At 50.5% G+C, this 19,068-nt stretch overlaps 1 protein-coding gene and 1 pseudogene across 1 annotated transcript; both read left to right on the top strand.

Annotated features, from left to right (window-relative positions):
* The first annotated feature begins 2,736 nt into the window (after positions 1-2,736).
* Positions 2,737-19,029, top strand: Rsph9 (radial spoke head component 9). The gene is made up of 5 exons (XM_051152899.1): positions 2,737-3,046; positions 5,187-5,352; positions 10,352-10,481; positions 12,482-12,628; positions 18,811-19,029. Exons 1-5 carry the CDS (start codon positions 2,769-2,771, stop codon positions 18,969-18,971), a joined length of 882 nt encoding a protein of 293 aa, XP_051008856.1. The 5' UTR covers positions 2,737-2,768; the 3' UTR covers positions 18,972-19,029.
* On the top strand, positions 11,169-11,768 carry LOC127195480 (phospholipid hydroperoxide glutathione peroxidase-like; annotated as a pseudogene).
* Positions 19,030-19,068: the final 39 nt, after the last annotated feature.

Here is a 19,068-nt window from a genome sequence, read left to right on the forward strand (position 1 = left end):
TTCAGAAAGCAGGAGCCACAGGCCTATTCCAAAAAGGTGGTGGTCAGTCAGGACCAAAGGAAGTTTTCAGGCTTCCTGCAGTCGCCTGCTGATGGGTTTAGCACTGCCGTCGCTTGGCACCATAAGCCTGTGGGATGTGGGATCAGGCTCCCCACTTGTTCTAGAGCTTTTGTCCGGCCTTTCTCCACTGCTTGATGGCTCCTGCCAATGCTCTTGTCAAAAAACGGTTCTCCTCTCACTCCTGGCAGCAAGTAGGACAGAATGTCACCCTGATGGTTGAAACATAGTAACACATATACTAGGTTTTATATTTGTATCTTAAAAACAAAGAACCTGCCTTTGAGACAGTTCTGTGTTACTTGAACTTGTTATGTAGCAAAGAATGACCTTGAACTCCTGATCTCCCTGCCTCTGCTGGATTAAGGGCTACCAGGCCAAGTCTTTTTGTTTTTCCAGATAGGGTTTCTCTGTGTAGCCTTGACTGTCCTAGACTCTTTTTGTTTGTTTGTTTGTTTTTGTTTTTTGTTTTTCAAGACAGGGTTTCTCTGTGTAGCCTTGGCTGGACTCGCTTTGTAGACCAGGCTGGCCTCGAACTCACAGCGATCCGCTTCCCAAGTGCTGGGATTAAAGGTGTGTGCCACCACCCCCCATTTTAGCTACACAGAGAAACCCTGTCTGGAAAAAACAAAACAAAACAAAAAAACCCCTTATATACAAGGCAGGGTGGGATGGTACACACCTTTAATGCCAGCACTTGGGAGGCAGAGTCAGGCAGATCTCTGAGTTCAAGGACAGCCTGAATCACAGGAAGTTCCAGGACAGCCAGGGCTATATAAAGAGACTCTATCTCAAAAAAGGAAAAAGGCACTTATACACATTATTTAGTGCTAACTTATCTGTGTCTGTTACTGTCCCATTTTAAAGACGAGGCTTGGGCAAGTTAGTTTGCTTGTTAGTGATTCTCAGCTTACGGATTTCAACCGCTCTGCGAGTTTCCCAGGGGTTGCCTGACCATTGGAAAGACACAGACATTTACATTATGATTGACCACTAGAAAAGTTACAGTTGTGAAGTAGCAATGAAAATAACTTTAAGGGAACCCCCAGGTCACCACAGTGAGGCTCTGTGTTCAAGGGCTGCAGTGCTTGAGAACCACTGGCCTAAGTGGTGAAGCGTGAATTCCAAACCTGTTCAACCCGCCTGCAGAGGCCACTGTCCCCTGTGGTGTAACATCAGTGGGATTTCTCTCTGGAATAGCCACGGCTTGCTCCTGTGCTAAATGGGCGGGTTACAAAGCTTCAAGAGGCCCCCCTTCCTCAGATTCTGGTAATTCATGTGGAAGCCATCACTGATAGAGCAAACCCAGGATCAGTGAAACCCAGGTGCTTGGGCTGTGTTCCGGGCTGAGCTCACCTGAAGTCTCCTCTCAGCCAGACTGTTGGTTGTTTTGGGTCTGATAGCACTTTACAGAAGAATTGGGTCATAGTGTCAAAGCAGGACAGGGAATGGTGGAGAGGCTCTGACAGAGAGCAGGGAATTTGTGAATGGGAACTATACATCATTTTGAAATAAAAAGATGGTCAGGTCAGCTTTCAGATACTCATTTTAAAAACCATGATGAAGCCGAGCAAGGTGGCACAGAGGCAGGTACATGGATGTGAGTTGAAGGCCAGCCTGGTCTGTGAAGTGAGTCCAGGACAGCCAAGGCTACACAGAGAAACCCTGTTTCTAAAAACCAAAAAAGAAGCCAGGCGTAGTGGCACACACCTTTAATCTCAGCCCTTGGGAGACAGAGGCAGGTGGATCGCTGTGAGTTCGATACCAGCCTGGTCTACATAGTGAGTCCAGGACAGCCAGGGCTACACGATGAAACCTTGTCTCAAAAAAAAAAAAAAAAAAAGAAAGAAAGAAAGAAAGAAAGAAAAGCAAAGCCACGGGGAGCAATGCCCAGTCCCAGGCAATGGAAACAAAGTAATTATCTGAGCTATTTAGACACTTAATTTCCCTATGGGTTCGGAGTGGAGGTCCCAAGCATTCTGACTTGATGAGTCTTCCCCAGAGGAATCCAGAGATAAAAAGGTCAGTCTGTAGCAAAGCCCAGCTTTCCTGAAACAAGCCTGGGGAGGACCCTGTTGCTTCGTCTTTGGGGACTGCAATAGTGGATGTGACGTAGCGGTGGTTAGGTTAGTCTGTGGACAGTGTGTGGCTGTGGCTTTCTGTCTGTTGCTACCATTTCAGTCTGAACAGTCGTGGGGCCCAAGGCTCTATGCATGTGTCGTGTAGCTGGCAGGCATGCATCGTCTATAGTGGCTTCTTTTTCCACCAAGCCCTGGAGAATGTCACCCTTTACATCCCTTTCCAAGGAGTGGTCCCATATTTTACTTCATTGTCTAATCATTTAGTCCTGGAGTTAAGCACAGAGCTCTCAGGTGAAAGCTGGAGAGGACGGATGGGTAGAGCCTACTTAGTGACACCTAGCTTCCGGTGGTATTCCCCGGGTTGAAATAATACAGCGAGTGCCCTTGTTCGGGCTTTGTTTTCTTCCCAAGTCCCTATCGTGCACAAGTGGAGGATTTAATGTGGAGTGCCTGTATGGAGCTGTGCGGGCCCTTCCACTAGGAAAGGCGTGCTGCAACACAGAAGGCAGGAGTCTGGACTGCAGGGAAGGGTTGGCATATTCCCGGGCTCCAGGAAAGGGCGGGAGATAGGCGGTCCAGTGGGTGGGGTTTTCTTTCCTGCTTGTCTGAGGGGTGGGGCTCGGCGTCTCCATGGAGACGGCTCCTAACCGGCGGACTAGCCTGCAAGAGAGAGGTGTTCTTATGGATGCCGACAGCCTCTTGTTGTCGCTGGAGCTGGCGTCTGGCAGTGGACAGGGACTTAGCCCAGACCGTCGGGCCTCGCTGCTTACGTCCCTTATGCTGGTTAAGCGTGATTACCGCTTCGCTCGGGTCCTTTTCTGGGGCCGCATTCTCGGCCTTGTCGCTGATTACTACATCGCACAGGGTCTGAGTGAGGACCAGCTTGCGCCACGCAAGACGCTCTACAGGTTAGGCTACCCTGTGGCATGCGAGGCTGCAGGAGGACACCCAAGGGTGGTGGGTGCAGCTACGCCTGGGAGAGGTGGGCGGGCAGGACCTGAGCAGGAAGATCTGGGCTTGAGGAGGGAAACAGACAGTTGAAGAGCTTGGGGAGTGGGATGTCACAGAATCGTGAAGGTCTTGTGGATTGTGACAGGCTGGGAAAGTGGCTAGACAGGGTCCAGAGAGGCAACGTTGTCATCTTAAAGGAGCGAGAAAAACTGGTGTAGATGCGTGTTTCAGAGGGCTAAACTGAGCAGGCGCACAGTGAGAAGTCCTAGAGAAGGAGGCCTGGTATAGAATTCAGGCTCCAGCGGTGGGCTGGCTTGTCTTGGAGAAGTCATGCGCTCTGGGGCTTGTACTAGAGCCGTGGGCTCTTCAGCGGGAGGTGCTCTTGGAAGCATAAGACTTATGAAGTAGGGAAAGATCTGGGGGGAATTCTGCAGTGTGTAAGGCTCTGCCACATAGGACCATCGCAGCCTCTTTCTGAGTTCCCCAGGATGAGGGGGAACCTACCCCCTTATAAAGGACTCACGCTGCGGGTATCTGGAGACTTCATTTATCTATCCATGGCATCACACCGGTATTGAAGGAGGGTCAGAGTTCGAGGTTAACCTCAGATACACAAGGAGCTTGAAGCCAGGCCTGGGCTACAAGCTGCTGTGTTGGGGCTGGAGAGATGGCTCGGTTCTTAAAGCACTAGCTACTCTTCTGGACAACTGGGGTTTGATCCCTAACACCCATATGGTGGTTCAGAACCATCTATAACGCCAGTCCCAAGGCATCCAGCACGCTCTTCTGACCTCTTAGGGCACTGAACACATGAGGTGCGTGTACATACATGCAGGCAAAACACCCATACACACAAAATAAAATTTTAAAAATTGAAGAACCCTGTCTCAAAAAATGCTATCCCAGGTGTACATAAACTAAACAAACGTAATCAGGGAGCCATTGCTCTGGGTTCTAAAAAATGAGCGCTTCCCTGCAGCTAGCAGCGAGAGGAACCTCCTGCACGCTGCCCAGAGGCTTTGAGTGTTGGGATAGGAAGGGAGCTTGACAGAGGCAGCATGACTGGAGAAGAGTGGGAACTCTGTCCACAGGCCAGCAGGGGGCGCCGATGGGGTATAAGCAAGAGCATGCTCAGATCTGACGGGCAGATGGTCTGCTCGCCTGTGTGTGGGGTGAGCATTCCGCCGCCTCAGCAGTGTCGGGGGCAAGGATTTGGAAGGGGAAAACAGCCGAGGAGATGGAGGCGGTTGGAAAGAGACTGTGACGGAGCGCGTGAAGGTGGTTCGTCGCAGCTGTAGTCACCCTAACTAGGACACTTGCCACCGGCTCATTGTAAGTCCTTTGATAAACAAGGTGTCATGGAGGTCAGAGTGGCCTTCGACTTCATAAGCACTTGAGGATGGAGCAGCTAAACGTTAAAGCTCTTCATGGTTCGACTTGAAAATTAAATAAGCAAATAAATGAATTCTAGTCGCAAGCCAGGCCTTTCTGCTGGGGATTTTGCTGCTACCCTCTCTCTGAAGTTGGGCACATCGTAGGAACTTGGACCTTCCCTATTTACTATGCGAGCAACTGTCACTTTATTAGACTAAACACTGGCCTCCAAACCAGCACGCTTGTGTACCCAGGAAACAGCGTTGGCTGGATGAGGTGACACGCACCCTGCTACAGTGTCAGTTACTCTGGTTGATGAGGCAGAGTACACAAGTTCAAGACCAGCATGGGCACCATGTAGACGGTTGTGTGTTTCGAGACAGGCTTTCACTGTGTAGCCTTGGCTGCCCTGGACTCACTTCTTTGCAGACCAGGCTGGCCTCGAACTCATAGCGATCTACCTGCCTCTGTCTCCCTGAGCTCCGGGATTAAAGGCATGCTCTACCACGCCCAGCGAAAATAAAATATTTTAAAGCAGGTGAAAAGCACATCAAATTGAGTGTGTATCAAATGTTAGGGTGGACCGTAGTGCACACACTTTGAAGGGTCCTGAGGTGAAGGTGGTTTCAAAGCTCTTGGCTGCCTGACGCTGTGAGAAGGGAAGGCGGTGGGTGCAGGGTGCGAGGGGGTTGGAGTCCAGGGTGATGCGGATGTTGTTGGCAGCCTCAACTGCACAGAGTGGAGCCTCCTGCCTCCTGCCACAGAGGAGATGGCGACACAGATTGCTGTGGTGAGCGGCCGCTTCATGGGGGACCCCTCACATGAGTACGAACACACGGAGCTGCAGAAGGTGACCGAGGGGGAGAAGGTCTTTGACGAGGAAGTGGTGGTAAGTGCAGGGCTGCAGGGGCTGCTGGGAGGAGACGAACAAGTGCCAGTCATGGCTGAGGGTCACACAATGGGGGGATATGTGAGCGAGCACCACAGGCAATGCCCTAGCACCCCACAGCCCCACAACTAAATTAACACAAGAACCAGGTTTCAGGGCCGGAGAGACAGCTCAGTGGCTAAGAGCACTGGTTGCTTTTTCAGAGGATCTGTTTCCACTCCCGGCATCCATATGGAAGCTTTTGGGGTTTTTGTTTTGTTTTGTTTTTGTTTTTTGTTCTTTTGGTTTTTTTTGTTTGTTTGTTTGTTTTTCGAGACAGGGTCTCTCTGTGTAGCCTTGGCTGCCCTGGACTGATATTGTAGACCATGCTGCCCTCGAACTCACAGTGATCCACCTGCCTCTGCCTCCCAAGTGCTATGATTAAAGGCGTGCACCACCACCTCCCGGCCCATATGGAAGCTTATACAACTGTCTGTAACTCCAGTTCCAAGGAATCCGGTGTCCTCTTCTGACTTCTGTGGGCACCAGACACGCAACTGGTACAAGCAAAACACCCATACACATAACGAGAACAGGATTCCAGCCCAGTAGAAACAAGAGCAAGTCCCGCTGTGATTATCTATTGTCACGGCCGCTGCTGCCCAGGGTGCCCTGAACCCCTAGGGTGGCAGGGGCACTGCTGCTGCACCTGTGCCAGTCCTGATGGCTCTGCGAAGGTGCTGCGTTGCCATCCAGGTGAAGAGGACCCTGGAGCTTAGACCTGAGGGGCAGAGCAGAGAGAGTGGGGGAGGGGGGGAGGGCAGCTCTTGTAAAGCCTGCCTTCACATGGGGCTGGAGAGAGGGCTCCCCCGAGCTCTGTCCTGAGGAGCGGGAATGTGTATACAGGTGGATATTTTTGTTATCATCATCATTATTAATTATTATTCTGTTTTTTTTTTTTTTTGAGACAGGGTTTCTCAGTATAGCCCTGGCTGTCCTGGAACTCGCTCTGTAGATCAGGCTGGCCTTGAACTCACGGAGATCCTCCTGCCTCTGCCTCCCAAATGAGATTATGCATTCCAGGCAAGCACTCTGCCATTGACTCACTTATTTTTTGTGAGGCGTCAGGCTCTCCCATGGAGGTAAAGGACAACTTGTGCGAGTCAGTTCTCTCTTCCATATTAAGTTCGAAAGCTTGAGGCCAGGTCATTAGGCCTGGTGGCAAGTACCATTACCCACACAGCCATCTGGCCAGCCTTCTGGATTAATCTTAATTTTACTACATAATACATCACATGGTTCCTGAGTCACAGGCACAGGCAAGAAACGCAATACAATTTCCGTTCTTCCCTGCTTGCAGGCCAGGGAAACCCTTTTTCTCAGGAACACTATGTAACTGTTTAGCACGTGTCCCTGTCTAGTCAGAGTCTTCTTTGCATCAGAAGCCTCATTGCCCTCCAGGAGCTCAAAGGGTGTAGGCTTGGACCCTGCAGCACAAGCCTGCATTTTCCCATGAAGCCCCTGACCTCCCCCATCCCCCACCCCGGCCGGGGATCTCACTCCATTTTAAAGACTGGGATGCTATTTCCAGACACCAGTGCCAAGTAACCTACCCCCCCCCCCCAGCCCCTGCCACCTATATATGCTTTTTTTTTTCCTTTTAGACAAAATCGAAAAAATGGCAGTGTGGGCCTATAAAGTTGGCTCAGTTGTTAAAAGCACTTTATGTTCTACAGAGGGCCTGCTCAGCCTAAGCACTCACATGGTGGCTCATAACTAGCTATAGCTCTAGTTCCAGAAGACCCAGTGTGGTGTGTCCATGGCCCTGTGTGTTGCTCTTTTTTATGAGCCCTTATCTTTCAGAGACCTTTCTCTTATCAGCACTCCCACCAGCCACCCGGGGGTTTGTGCCAATGTGTGAATGCACCTGTGTTTAAACAACATCTGACTCATGGAAAGTAGCTTCCAGGACTGAGCCCTGACAAACGGTCATGCCAAGTGGCCTTGGACCGACGTCATTTCCAACGTGTGCACTTTCTCTAAAGGGCCAGTTCCTAGAAATGCCACTGGGTCAATAAGTCGGGAGCCCACGTTCTGAAGCGAAGCCAAACAGGAATTCAGACCCCAGCCTTGCCTTTGAGCGTGGGTGATGTTGAGAGTCTGTGTCTAGGCTATGGACCCTCGGGGCGGCCACACCAGATACACGCACGGTCTTGCGCCGAGGCTCTCTTTCTGGATAGCTAGGACAGCTGTGCTTATTCTTGCAGGCATGTGCTGAGTCACTGAGGTCACTCACACCCTGGGCCAGGGACGATCTGAATGTTAGTTCCCTTTGTCAGGCATACGACAGGCAGCTCTGTGACTTCGGATACCTCTGTGCACAGGTCTCCGCATCCAACACCGCTTGCCTCCCCACCCGCTCCCGTTATTACTGCTGGCCCTGATGTGAACTGCGGTGGAATATCACCTGTGTAAGGTTTAATAACCTTATGGGGAAATGCTTGGTGATGTCAAGCCTAAAGAAGGGTGGTTCTAGCCAGGCGTGGTGGCACACACCTTTAATCCCAGCGCTTGGGAGGCAGAGGCAGGTGGGTCTCTGGGAGTTCAAGGCCGGCCTGGCCTAAAAATGAAGTCTAGAACAACCTGGGCTGTTACAAAGAGAAACCATGTCTGGGGGGAAAAAGAAAAAGAAAAAGGAGTGGTACTACATAAACTGTGACCCCAGTTTTACTTCAAGTATATGCATAAAAAATAAGGGATAAAAGGAAGCTATCAATATGTTAGTGATTGGGGGGTAGGGAAATGAGTAGTTTTCATTCCCTTTGATATGTTTTTCTGTATTATCCAAATAATATACAGGGAGCATGATTACTTTCATACATATGAATTGTATATGTACTTTTATTTATTATTGTTAGTGTGTCTGTGTGTCTGTGTGTCTGTGTGTCTGTGTGTCTGTGTCTTTATGTTTGAGCAAGTATATCCCATGGTATAAGTATGGAAGTCAGAGGACAACTTTTGGGAGTCAGTTTTCTCCTTGCACTTTAAAAAAGGAAATTTACGCCAGGCGTGGTGGCACACGCCTTTAATCCCAGCACTCAGGAGGCAGAGGCAGGTGGATCTCTGTGAGTTTGAGTCCAACCTGGTCTACAAAGGGAGTCCAGGACAGCCAAGGCTACACAGAGAAACCCTGTCTTGAAAAACCAAAATAAATAAGTAAGTAAATAAATAAATGTATTTTATGTGTGTGGGTGTTTTGCTTTAGTGTAAGGTCTGTGCATCTGATGGGCAGGCTGTCCGACCCCTGGAACTAGAGCTCTGGGAATCAAATCCTGGTCTTCTGGTAGAACAGCCAGCGCTCTCAACCTTCCTTTTTTTTTTTTTAATCTTTTATCTTCTGAGACACAGCTTCCTCTGTGTAGCCTTGGCTGTCCTGGACTTGCTTTGTGGACTAGGCTGGCCTCAAACTCAGAGAGTTCACCTGCTTCTGCCTCCCAAGTGCTGGGATTACAGGCGTGTGCCACCATGCCCAGTTCACTTTTATTTTTTAAGGGCAAGTCTCTATTGTTTCTGTTGCTGTGTTATTTGCTCTAGCCCAGCTGTCTCTTGAGCTTCTGGCAAGTTCTGTCTTTGCTGGAGCACAGATGTGTGCCACTGTATCCAGGTATCCAGCTTTTTACATGTTCCTGGTGCAGATAATCAGGCTTGCAAGCACTTTCACTGAACCATCTACACACACACACACACACACACACACACACACACACACACACCACACCACACACACACACACACACACCCCACACACACCACATACACCACACATATACACACCACATACACCACACACACACACACCCCACACACACCACATACCCCACACACATATACACCACACACACACACACAAACACACCACACACACACACACACACACACACCCCACACACACCACATACACCACACATATACACACCACACACACACACACACACATACAACCCCCCACATATACACACCACACACACACACACACACACACACACACACCACACCACACCACACACACCACACACACACACACACACACACACACCACACCACACACACCACACATATACACACCACACACACACACACACACATACACCCCCCACATATACACACCACACACACACACACACACACACAAACACACCACACACACACACACACACACACCCCACACACACCACATACACCACACATATACACACCACACACACACACACACACACACACACACAAACACCCCCACAATATACACACCACACACACACACACACACACACAAACACACCACACACACACACACACACACACCCCACACACACCACATACACCACACATATACACACCACACACACACACACACACACACACACATACACCCCCCACATATACACACCACATACAACCCCCCACATATACACACCACACACACACACCACACAACACCAAACACACCACACACACACACACACACACACCCACACCACACCACATACACCACACATATACACACCACATACACCACACACACACACACACACCCCACACACACCACACACACACACATATACACCACACACACACACACAAACACACCACACACACACACACCAACACACACACACCACACACACCACATACACATACACATATACACACACCACACACACACACACACACACACACACATACACCCCCCACATATACACACCACACACACACACACACACACACACACACATACCCCACACACACCACATACACCACACACACACACATACACCCCCCACATATACACACCACATACACACGCCCCCCCCCCACGGAGGTCTGTTGGGGGGAGAGAGATGCTTACTCAGCACAACCAGGTCCCAGGCTCCTCTGATGGGGAAAACGCAGAGTTCCATCTTTGTACTTGGGATGAGCAGCCACAGTGCCCTGGCAGGATGCTCCTCTTCTGTCTCCTCAGGTCCAAATCAAGGAAGAGACTCGCTTGGTGTCCATCATTGACCAGATCGACAAGGCTGTGGCCATCATCCCTCGAGGCGCCTTCTTCAAGACCCCTTTTGGAGTCGCCCAGGTTAATCGGACCTTTGAAGGTGCGTTCCGTGTGGATCTTCTCAGAGCAGGAGATACTAAGGTTCTGTTGACTGAGATGTGGGAGACCAGGGGCTCTGCCCCTCTTGGAGAAGAGTGGCTGTGTCTGCAGCCCCGAGGAGGGTGGGCCTGCTGGTCTGCTGCTGTTGTTTGGTGCCCTCGCTTCATTCTATTGCTGACAGAAAGAAGCACAGCCAATCATGACAGGAGCTTGAGACAGCTAGTCACGTCAGTTAGGAGCAGAGGGGAACGAGTACAAACAAACACACCTCCTCGCTTGCCTGCGTTGTGCTTGGCTAGCTTTCTTTATTTTCCTACAGCTCGGAGACCCCTGCCTAGGGAATGGTGCTGCCCACAGTAGGCTGGGTCTTTCCACAGCAACTTACACTGAATGTAATTCCCCCCATAGACATGCCCGTTGTAACCTGCTCAAGGTCAGTGCTTCTCAACCTTTCTAATGCTGTGACCCTTTAACAGTTCCTCATGGTGTGGTGACCCAGTTCCATAAAAATTCTTTTTATTGCTACTTTATGACTATAATTTTGCTACTGTTGTGAATTGTATTGTAAATATCTGCTATGCAGGATGTCTGCTATGTGACCTTCTGAAAGGGTCATTAAATCTCAAAGGAGTCTCAACACACAGGCTGAGAGCCACTGCTAGATAATTCTTTATTACGACCTTCCCGGATGAACTGGGGCCTTCTGAGCCGCTTACTGAAGCCAGCACTGCTGTGCGGGGCTCTGGCTGTGCCTGGCCTGCTGGGCACATGTGCACATCCCGTGATGATTGGCGCTGTGTGCACTCCATGCACGAATTCTCAGCCAAGGACATCGACGGGCACATGATTTGCCGGGATAAGTACAAGGGTTTCGTGTGCATCGTCACCAACGTAGCCTCGCAATGAGGCAAAACCGACGTAAACTACATTCAGGTAGTCAATCTACATACCCAACATGTGGAGTGTGGTTTATGAATCCTAGCCTTCCCTTGCAACCAGTTCGGGAAGCAGGAGCCCGGAAGTAATCAAGAAATCAAGGAGTTTGCAGCAGGCTACAATGTCAAGTTTGACATGTACAGCAAGATCTGTGTAAGTGGGGATGATGCCCACCCACTGTGGAAATGGATGAAAGTCCAGCCCAAGGGCAGGGGCATGCTGGGAAATGCCATCAAATGGAACTTTACTAAGCTTCTCATTGACAAGAACGGCTGCGTGGTGAAGCGCTATGGTCCCATGGAGGAGCCCCAGGTGATAGAGAAGGACTTACCATGCTATCTCTAGCCCACAAGTGTGTGACCCTACCGAGCCCCCCGCCCTGTGACCTCTGGTGCCTTCCACCCCGGCACTCATGATGGTCTGCCTGCAAACCAGCCTGTTGGTGGGGCAGTCCTGAGGATCTGGCGTGCATCCCCACTGGAGGAAGGCCCAGAGGCCTGTGGTGCCCAGCTCAGCTTCATCTTGGCTGCCTTGTGGGAATAAAATGCAGAAATGTGGGGGGAAAAAAGACCTTGCCATTGTGGCTCATGCTTTTAACCCCAGCACTCTAGAGGCAGAGACATTTTTTCCCTAGGAATAGATTCTAAAACATGTATTCTTTTTTAGTGAATACATATTTTGGCTTAGGGAATACAGAAAAACAGAAAGTAAGAGGAACTCTGTAAGTTCAAGCCTAGCCAGAGCTACGTAGTGAGACTGTCCCCAAAATATAAAAAAATGGTGAAAAAAATCCTCTTTCCCCAAGTGATAAAGTTGTGTCAAGTTGACAGTTAAAACAGCGGGAACGGATTATCAGTCCCTGGACCCTGAGGGGCAGAAGTGTCTATGGCGGTGTGAGCTTTCCTGGGCCAGGGTCAAGCATGGGCTGAGGGGATACGCTCTGTTCTCTGGCTTGGGTTATCTGTCTGATGGGCAGGACCTTGAGCAGCCGGCTCCCTTTGGTGGCCATGCAGCTAGAGAGGAGCCTTTGGGTTGACTGTTCTCTGGCCCGCCTCCTCTTCCCAGGCCTGCCCATGTCTGAGATCAAGAAGCTGAGCTCCTATTTCCACTTCAGGGAGGCTATTGAGTTGAAGAACAAGACCTTGCTTGAGAAGTCAAACTTGGACCCATCTCTGGATTTCCTGGACTCCCTGGAGTATGACATCCCCAAAGGTAACAAGCCATTTTTCTTTGAGATGTGGGGTTGACCTTCAGGGCAGAGCAGCAGGCCAGCCCACCCACCTTCCTTCTCGAAGGCTGGGACTGAGAAGCTGGGCAGGCACTGGTGGCTCACCAGTGACCTCTTGAAGGTCTTGTATATTCCACTTCCGTTGCCCAGTGGGGAGGAGGGAAGTAAGTAGCTCAGTGCCTCTTGAGGTGTTAGCAGATTGTTTTTATTTGTTTGGTTGTTTGTTTGTTTGGTTGATTTTTTGAGACAGGGTTTCTCTGTATAACAGCTCTGGCTGTCCTGGAACTCACTCTGTAGTCCAGGCTGGCCTTGAACTCATGGAGATCCACCTGCCTCTGCCTCCCAAGTGCTGGGATTAAAGGCGTGCACCACCACCGCCCAGCTGCAGATTGTTATTTTTAATGAACTCCTGAGCCTTATTCCAATCAATTTTTAATGTGTTCTAGCTTTCTGCTTGTTTGGCTTGGTTTTTCCGAGACAAGGTTTCTCTGTATTCCTTGGCTGTCCCGGACTCACTCTGTAGACCAGGCTGGCCTTGAACTCACAGAGACTGCCTTCCTCTGCCTCCCGAGTGCTGGGATTACAGGTGTGCACCACCACACCTGGCTATTTTTAAGTCAAAGATTTTTGGTGGATGTATTTGCATGTGTAAGTCATAGCACGTGCATGAAGGCTGGAGGACAGTTTTCTCTTTCCACCCTGTGGGTGCCAGGCATCTGACTCAGGCGCCAGGCTTAGCTGATGATCCCCTGCCCCCACTGTATTTGAAGTTAAAGACCTCAATTTTCACCAGGCGGTGGTGGCGCACGCCTTTAATCCCAGCACTCAGGAGGCAGAGGCAGGTGGATCACTGTGAGTTCGTAAGCCAGCCTGGTCTACAAAGTGAGTCCAGGACAGCCAAGGCTACACAGAGAAACCATGTCTCCAAAAACAAACAAACAAAAAGACCTCAATTTTCTTTTCTTTAATGGATAGAATTATATATATCATGAACGCTATGATGTTTTAAAGTATATATATATTGTCAAATAGTTCAGTCTAGTTGACTAACAAATGCATTGCTTCAGAGTTTTCTTTAAATGTTTATTTTATGTATATGAGTGCTCTGTTTTTGTGTACATCAGAAGAAGGAATCAAATTCCATTACAGATGGTTGTGAGCTGCCAGATAGGTGTTGGGAATTGAACTCAGGACCTCTGGAAGAGCAGCCAGTGCCTTTAACTGCTGAGCCATCTCTCTAGGCCCCAGATAGTTCTTTTTTTCCCCAAGGAGCACAGTTGTCTGCTATCACTGATTTCCCAGGAGTATAATATAAAGCCAACTGTGATGGTGCAGACCTGTAATCCCTGGACTCAGACACCTGGACCTCAGTGCACAACCCTATGTGAGATGTATCTGTATTTATATAGCCGTGTATACTCACACACACATATGTGTATATATACATATACGCATATACATATGAATGTATGTGTGTATATATAGTCATCATTAACTATGGTTACCATGTTTTATAATAGACCTCTTAAGTTTATTCCTCCTATCTTCATGCTATTCTATTTCCTGTGTCCCCTGATGACATAACCCCATACTTCCTTCCTTCAATCCAACCCACCTCTGGTAACAAGCATTCTCCTCCTCCTCTTCTTTGAGACAAAGTGTCATTATGTAGCAGGAGGATGGGAAATTTAATGTCATCATTGCGCACACAGTGAATTCCAGGCCAGCCTCAGCTACACGAAGCCCTCATTTTATTTCATCGTCATCATCATCTTATTTGCTATTCTTGGTTTTGTTGTTGTTGTTGTTGTTGTTGTTGTTGGGGGGAACAGGGTTTCTTCCTGTAGTCCTAGCTATCCTGGAACTCACTCCGTAGATCAGGCTGGCCTTGAATTTATAGAGATTTGCCTGCCTCTGCTTCCTGAGTCCTGGCATTAAAGGCATGGGCCATCCTACCTAGCCAAAAGCCCTGATTTGCATGTATAAGAGGTCAGAGGTTTTTAAATACACACACACACACACACACACACACACACACACACACAAACACACTTTTTTGTTTGTTTATGCTTTGAGACAGGGTTTCTCTGTGTAGCCTTGGCTGTCCTGGACTCACTTTGTAGACCAGGCTGGCCTTGAACTCACAGCGATCCGCCGGCCTCTGCCTCCCGAGTGCTGGGATTAAAGGTGTGCGCCACCACACCCGGAGATTTTATATACATATACATATACGTGTGTGTGTGTGTGTGTGTGTGTAGAAGAGCTGGGTGGTGGTGACACACTCAGGCCCAGGAGTTCTTGGAAAGCGTTGGTAGGAGAAGCTGCAGGTTTGAAGGAAGGCCTGTCATCATAAGGCAATGCGCACAGGCGGACAGAGAAGGGCAAGCAAGCCCTCAGGTGGTCTAAGGGCCACTGCAGTGCTAGGGTTCCACCACATGGGGGCACCCGAGCCAAGTCACCCTGAATGTGGGCTTACAGTGGTGTGTAGGTGGCTTCTGGGACCAGTTGGCGACAGAAGGAGGGTGAGTAGGGCTGGGATGGAGCTCCCTTTTCAGACACAACTGTTTTCCTTCCAGATGCTCTTCTAGCAAGAGACGTGAATGAGCTGCTAGGTGGCTCTGCTGCCTGGCAGATGGTAGTGGATGACCAGGCTGCAGAGTGGGGACAAGAATGCTCGGAGGAGTCCCCTGGGACACCACGCCTGTCTAGAGGGGTGGGGTTTGGCTTGCACCTGGAAGACAGGTGGAGCAATGGGTCAGGCAGCCAGATTCCTCAGTGGTAATCTGCCACGCAATACTCCTTAACCTTTCACTCTGTCTGCAGAGCGTGAAGGAGCTGCTGTGCGCCAAACCCTTCTGGTGCCCTTGGAATGAGAAAGACAACTCTCCTGTGTCAGGAAGGTTTGAGAGCAACTGAGGCAGGATGAGAAACGGAAGTTATACTAGAAAGGTGTCAGGAGCAGAGAGGACTGTGCTCTCAGAAGAGGCAGCCAGCGGTGGGGGTGGAGCTGGCAGGGAGGGTCAAAAAAAAAACGAGCACTCGGTGCAAATGCCCAGTTTGGGCAGCAGAGGGCAGCAAGAGGCCTGCAGCCTGGGACTTGGCCTTTAAAAGCTGCTGTAGAGACAGTGATTAGAGCATATGAACCTTAGGATGTGTGTGCAGATGCCTCTTCTTAACTAAGTCTTTTAGAAGTGATCAGGGGCCCTGCCACCCGTTGCTTACTTAAACTGGAGGCTTACCCCAGGGGTGCCTTTTTCCTCCACCCCCATCCTCTAGGAGGGGTGATTCTACCTTGAGGTAAGGGGGATGGTGGCTTCTCCCACCAGGAACCCGTGGTCATCTTCCTTATTTCATTTTATGTGTGAGTATTTTGCTTGCATGTACATCTGTATAGCACGTGTATGCCTGATGCCCATGGAGGCCAGTTAGAGACTGTATCCCTTGGAACTAGTGATACAGATGGTTGTAAGCCACCATGTGGGTGCTGGGAATCAAACCTGGGTCCTCTAAAAGAGCAGCCTGTTGGCCAGGCGTAGTTGGTGCACACCTTTAATCCCAGCACTGGGGAGGCAGAGGCAGGTGGATCTCTGTGAGTTCGAGGCCAGCCTGGTCTACAAAGTGAGTCCAGGACAGCCAAGGCTACACAGAGAAACCCTGTCAATAACAACAACAACAACAATAATAATAACAATAATAAAAAAGAGTAGTCTGTGCTTGTAACTGTTGAGCCTTCTATTCAGTCCTCCCTGGCCGCTGGTTAGTGAGGCTTAGGCCACTTGCTGCCCCTGACAGCTCCATCTGAGTCTGACCCTCACTCTCCTTTGTGTTAGCCTTTCTTCCTGGGTGGCAGGAGGATGTAAAGATCACTTCCCTCCAGCCTGGGGTTCCACACCAGGGAGGTGGGTAAGACCCTGGCATTGGGAAACCTGGGAGCTTCTGCCTTGTACAGGGTCTGCTGCTGAGTCTCGGGGTTGCGCCTCTCCCCAGCCTCAGGGCACAGGTATTTTGGAAAGGAGGACAGGAAGGCAGGTCTGAGGAGACTTGGGAGAGATTCTGGGTTGTGAACCGCACCAACAGGCTGCTTCCTATCTTCAAAGGACAACTGTAGCTCGCTGGGCCTAGTTTTCCCATATTTGTGCTTTAGACAGTGGTGAAGGGGATAATGTCAGGTACATGCTACATGTCTCCTGACACACTGAGAGATGGGGGGAGGAGAGGGAAGGAGGGAGGGGAAGAGGAGAGAAAGAGGAAAGAGAGGGAGGTGGGATGGGGGAGAGAGAGAGAGAAAGGAGAAAGGAGAGAGAGACAGAGACAGAGAGGGAGGGAGGGAGAGAGGGAAAGAGAAAGTGAGGGAGGGAGGGGAAGAGGAAAGGAGAGGAGAGGAGAGAGAAGGAGGGAGGGAGGCAGAGACAGAGACAGACTGATGGGGGGAGAGAGGACGTCTATGCGTGTCCTGAGCCAGGGACAGGAGCATGACAGGAATGTAAGGGAAGGCGGGAGGCTGCTCCCTGGCATACTACCACTCAGCCATCACCCTTTGGCATGCTTGGCACTGTCCTCCTCCGGTTCTGTATTTAACTTCCTCAGTTTACCCATGTTTCTGGGCCTGGGACACTCACTCCAGGTTCTATTCCCCATCTCCTGGAAGCAAGAGGTGAACAGACATGCCGGTGTGAGGGGTCCCATGGCACCGTGTTGTTGGCTGAACTGAGAGGTATTTGGTGGTGGTGGAGTTGGGGGCAGACCCTAAGCTGTTTTCTCTAGGCTAGCACTTGGGCAAGAAAAACTGCAAGCTAGCCTTCCTGGGTGGGCAGAGCAATCAGTTTGGTCTTGCTTATCTCAGGGAGCCTGTGTAGCTGTGGGCTCCAAGAGTGAGGGACTAGGTCTCTGTTGAAAGCTGTACAAATGATGCTCTGGGTCCTGGTAGGGTAACTAACGCTAGACAACAGTATATTCCTGGATCTGTTTGTTATCAAGGACCAAACACAGCGGACCTGGAACACTTTGTTCTGTCATACTCCATCCTCATGTCCGTCCCCTCAAGCAATATTTTCTGGAGACTTGTGACTAAGAAAGCCACCAAGGTTCTCAGGTGCCCAGAGAACAGCTGTTAGCCAGGAGCTGCACCAGCCAGGGTCTGTCACATAGGATGTTCTGATCCCCTTTTTTCACAACAGGGTTTCTCTGTGTAATAGCCCTGACTGTCCTTTGTAGAGCAGGCTGGCCTCGAACTCAGAGATCCACCTGCCTCTGGGATTAAAGGTGTGCGCCACCACACCCGGCTCTGATCCCTTCTTAATGGTGTCACTGTGGACTGCAGCACTGACAAGCCTCACGGGATGGGTAGCCTTCACCTCACTGTCCCGTGCGTGGCTGAGTCAGGACCACGGGCAGCAGACCCCCATGCTTTCAGAAAGCTCTGGTTTTGACCTGGGCAGGCGGCTAGCTATGCAGGGATGAGCTTCCTGGATGCAGGGTGGCCCCCAGAGGGTGGGGACCGAGTTGTGAAGCTGCTGGGTGTGGAGTGACCAGGGTGGGCCATGGCTGGAGGTAGGCTGTGGGAAGCTTGTGTGGTGGGAGCCAGCAGCGGCCGAGCTGGCAACTGATGAAGGCGCTGGAACAGCCCTCAGAGCATAACTGGTTGGTCCTGCACCAAAACCTGCAAAAGTTATTTGCCTTCCTGGCAAGGCCCAGAGCAGGGCTGTGGCTGGTTTGGGGGAGAGGCCTCGGTGCGCAGGGGAATAGAAGCCCAGATCTGCATCCAGAGGCGATTTTCCCAGGCTCCTTCCTCCCACACAGCGGCCCCCTCCCTTGGAGCTGGATCAGGTCCTTCCAGCCAAGTCATTCTGGCTGCATAGCTAGGCCTGGTCTGAGCTGCTGTCTGGAGTACCACAGGGAAGACTCAAGGGCTGATGTCCCCTCTCAAACATGGCTACACCTACCAGCATTTAGGAAGACCACTGAGGTGGGAGGCCCTGGCTGTCTCATTCATCTTAGAGCTCAAGCGGATTTACTCTAGTTTAAGGGAAAGGAGCCACTCTGAGTCCTAGCTTGATGGCTGGTGAGTCATCTCCCCCACTGTGTCACAATGAGCAGCCAATGACTGGCAACCAGGAACACAATGGCACCTCAGCACCAGGTCTCAACTCTTGTCTGTCCCCTCCAGGGTCTTGGAGCATCCAGATGGAAAGGGGCAACGGGCTGGTGGTGCTGCGCAGCCTGCTCTGGCCAGGCCTCACCTTCTACCATGCTCCCCGCTCCAAGAACTATGGCTACATCTACGTGGGCACGGGTGAGAAGAACATGGACCTACCCTTCATGCTGTAGGAGGCAGTCTGCATATTTATGTGGAGACTAAACATTATTTTCATAAAGTCCAACCATCTGACCCATTTGTTCTGTCATGGTTTTTGTCCTGCATCTA

Source organism: Acomys russatus, chromosome 11, assembly GCF_903995435.1.
Source record: "Acomys russatus chromosome 11, mAcoRus1.1, whole genome shotgun sequence".
Lineage (NCBI taxonomy): Eukaryota > Metazoa > Chordata > Mammalia > Rodentia > Muridae > Acomys > Acomys russatus.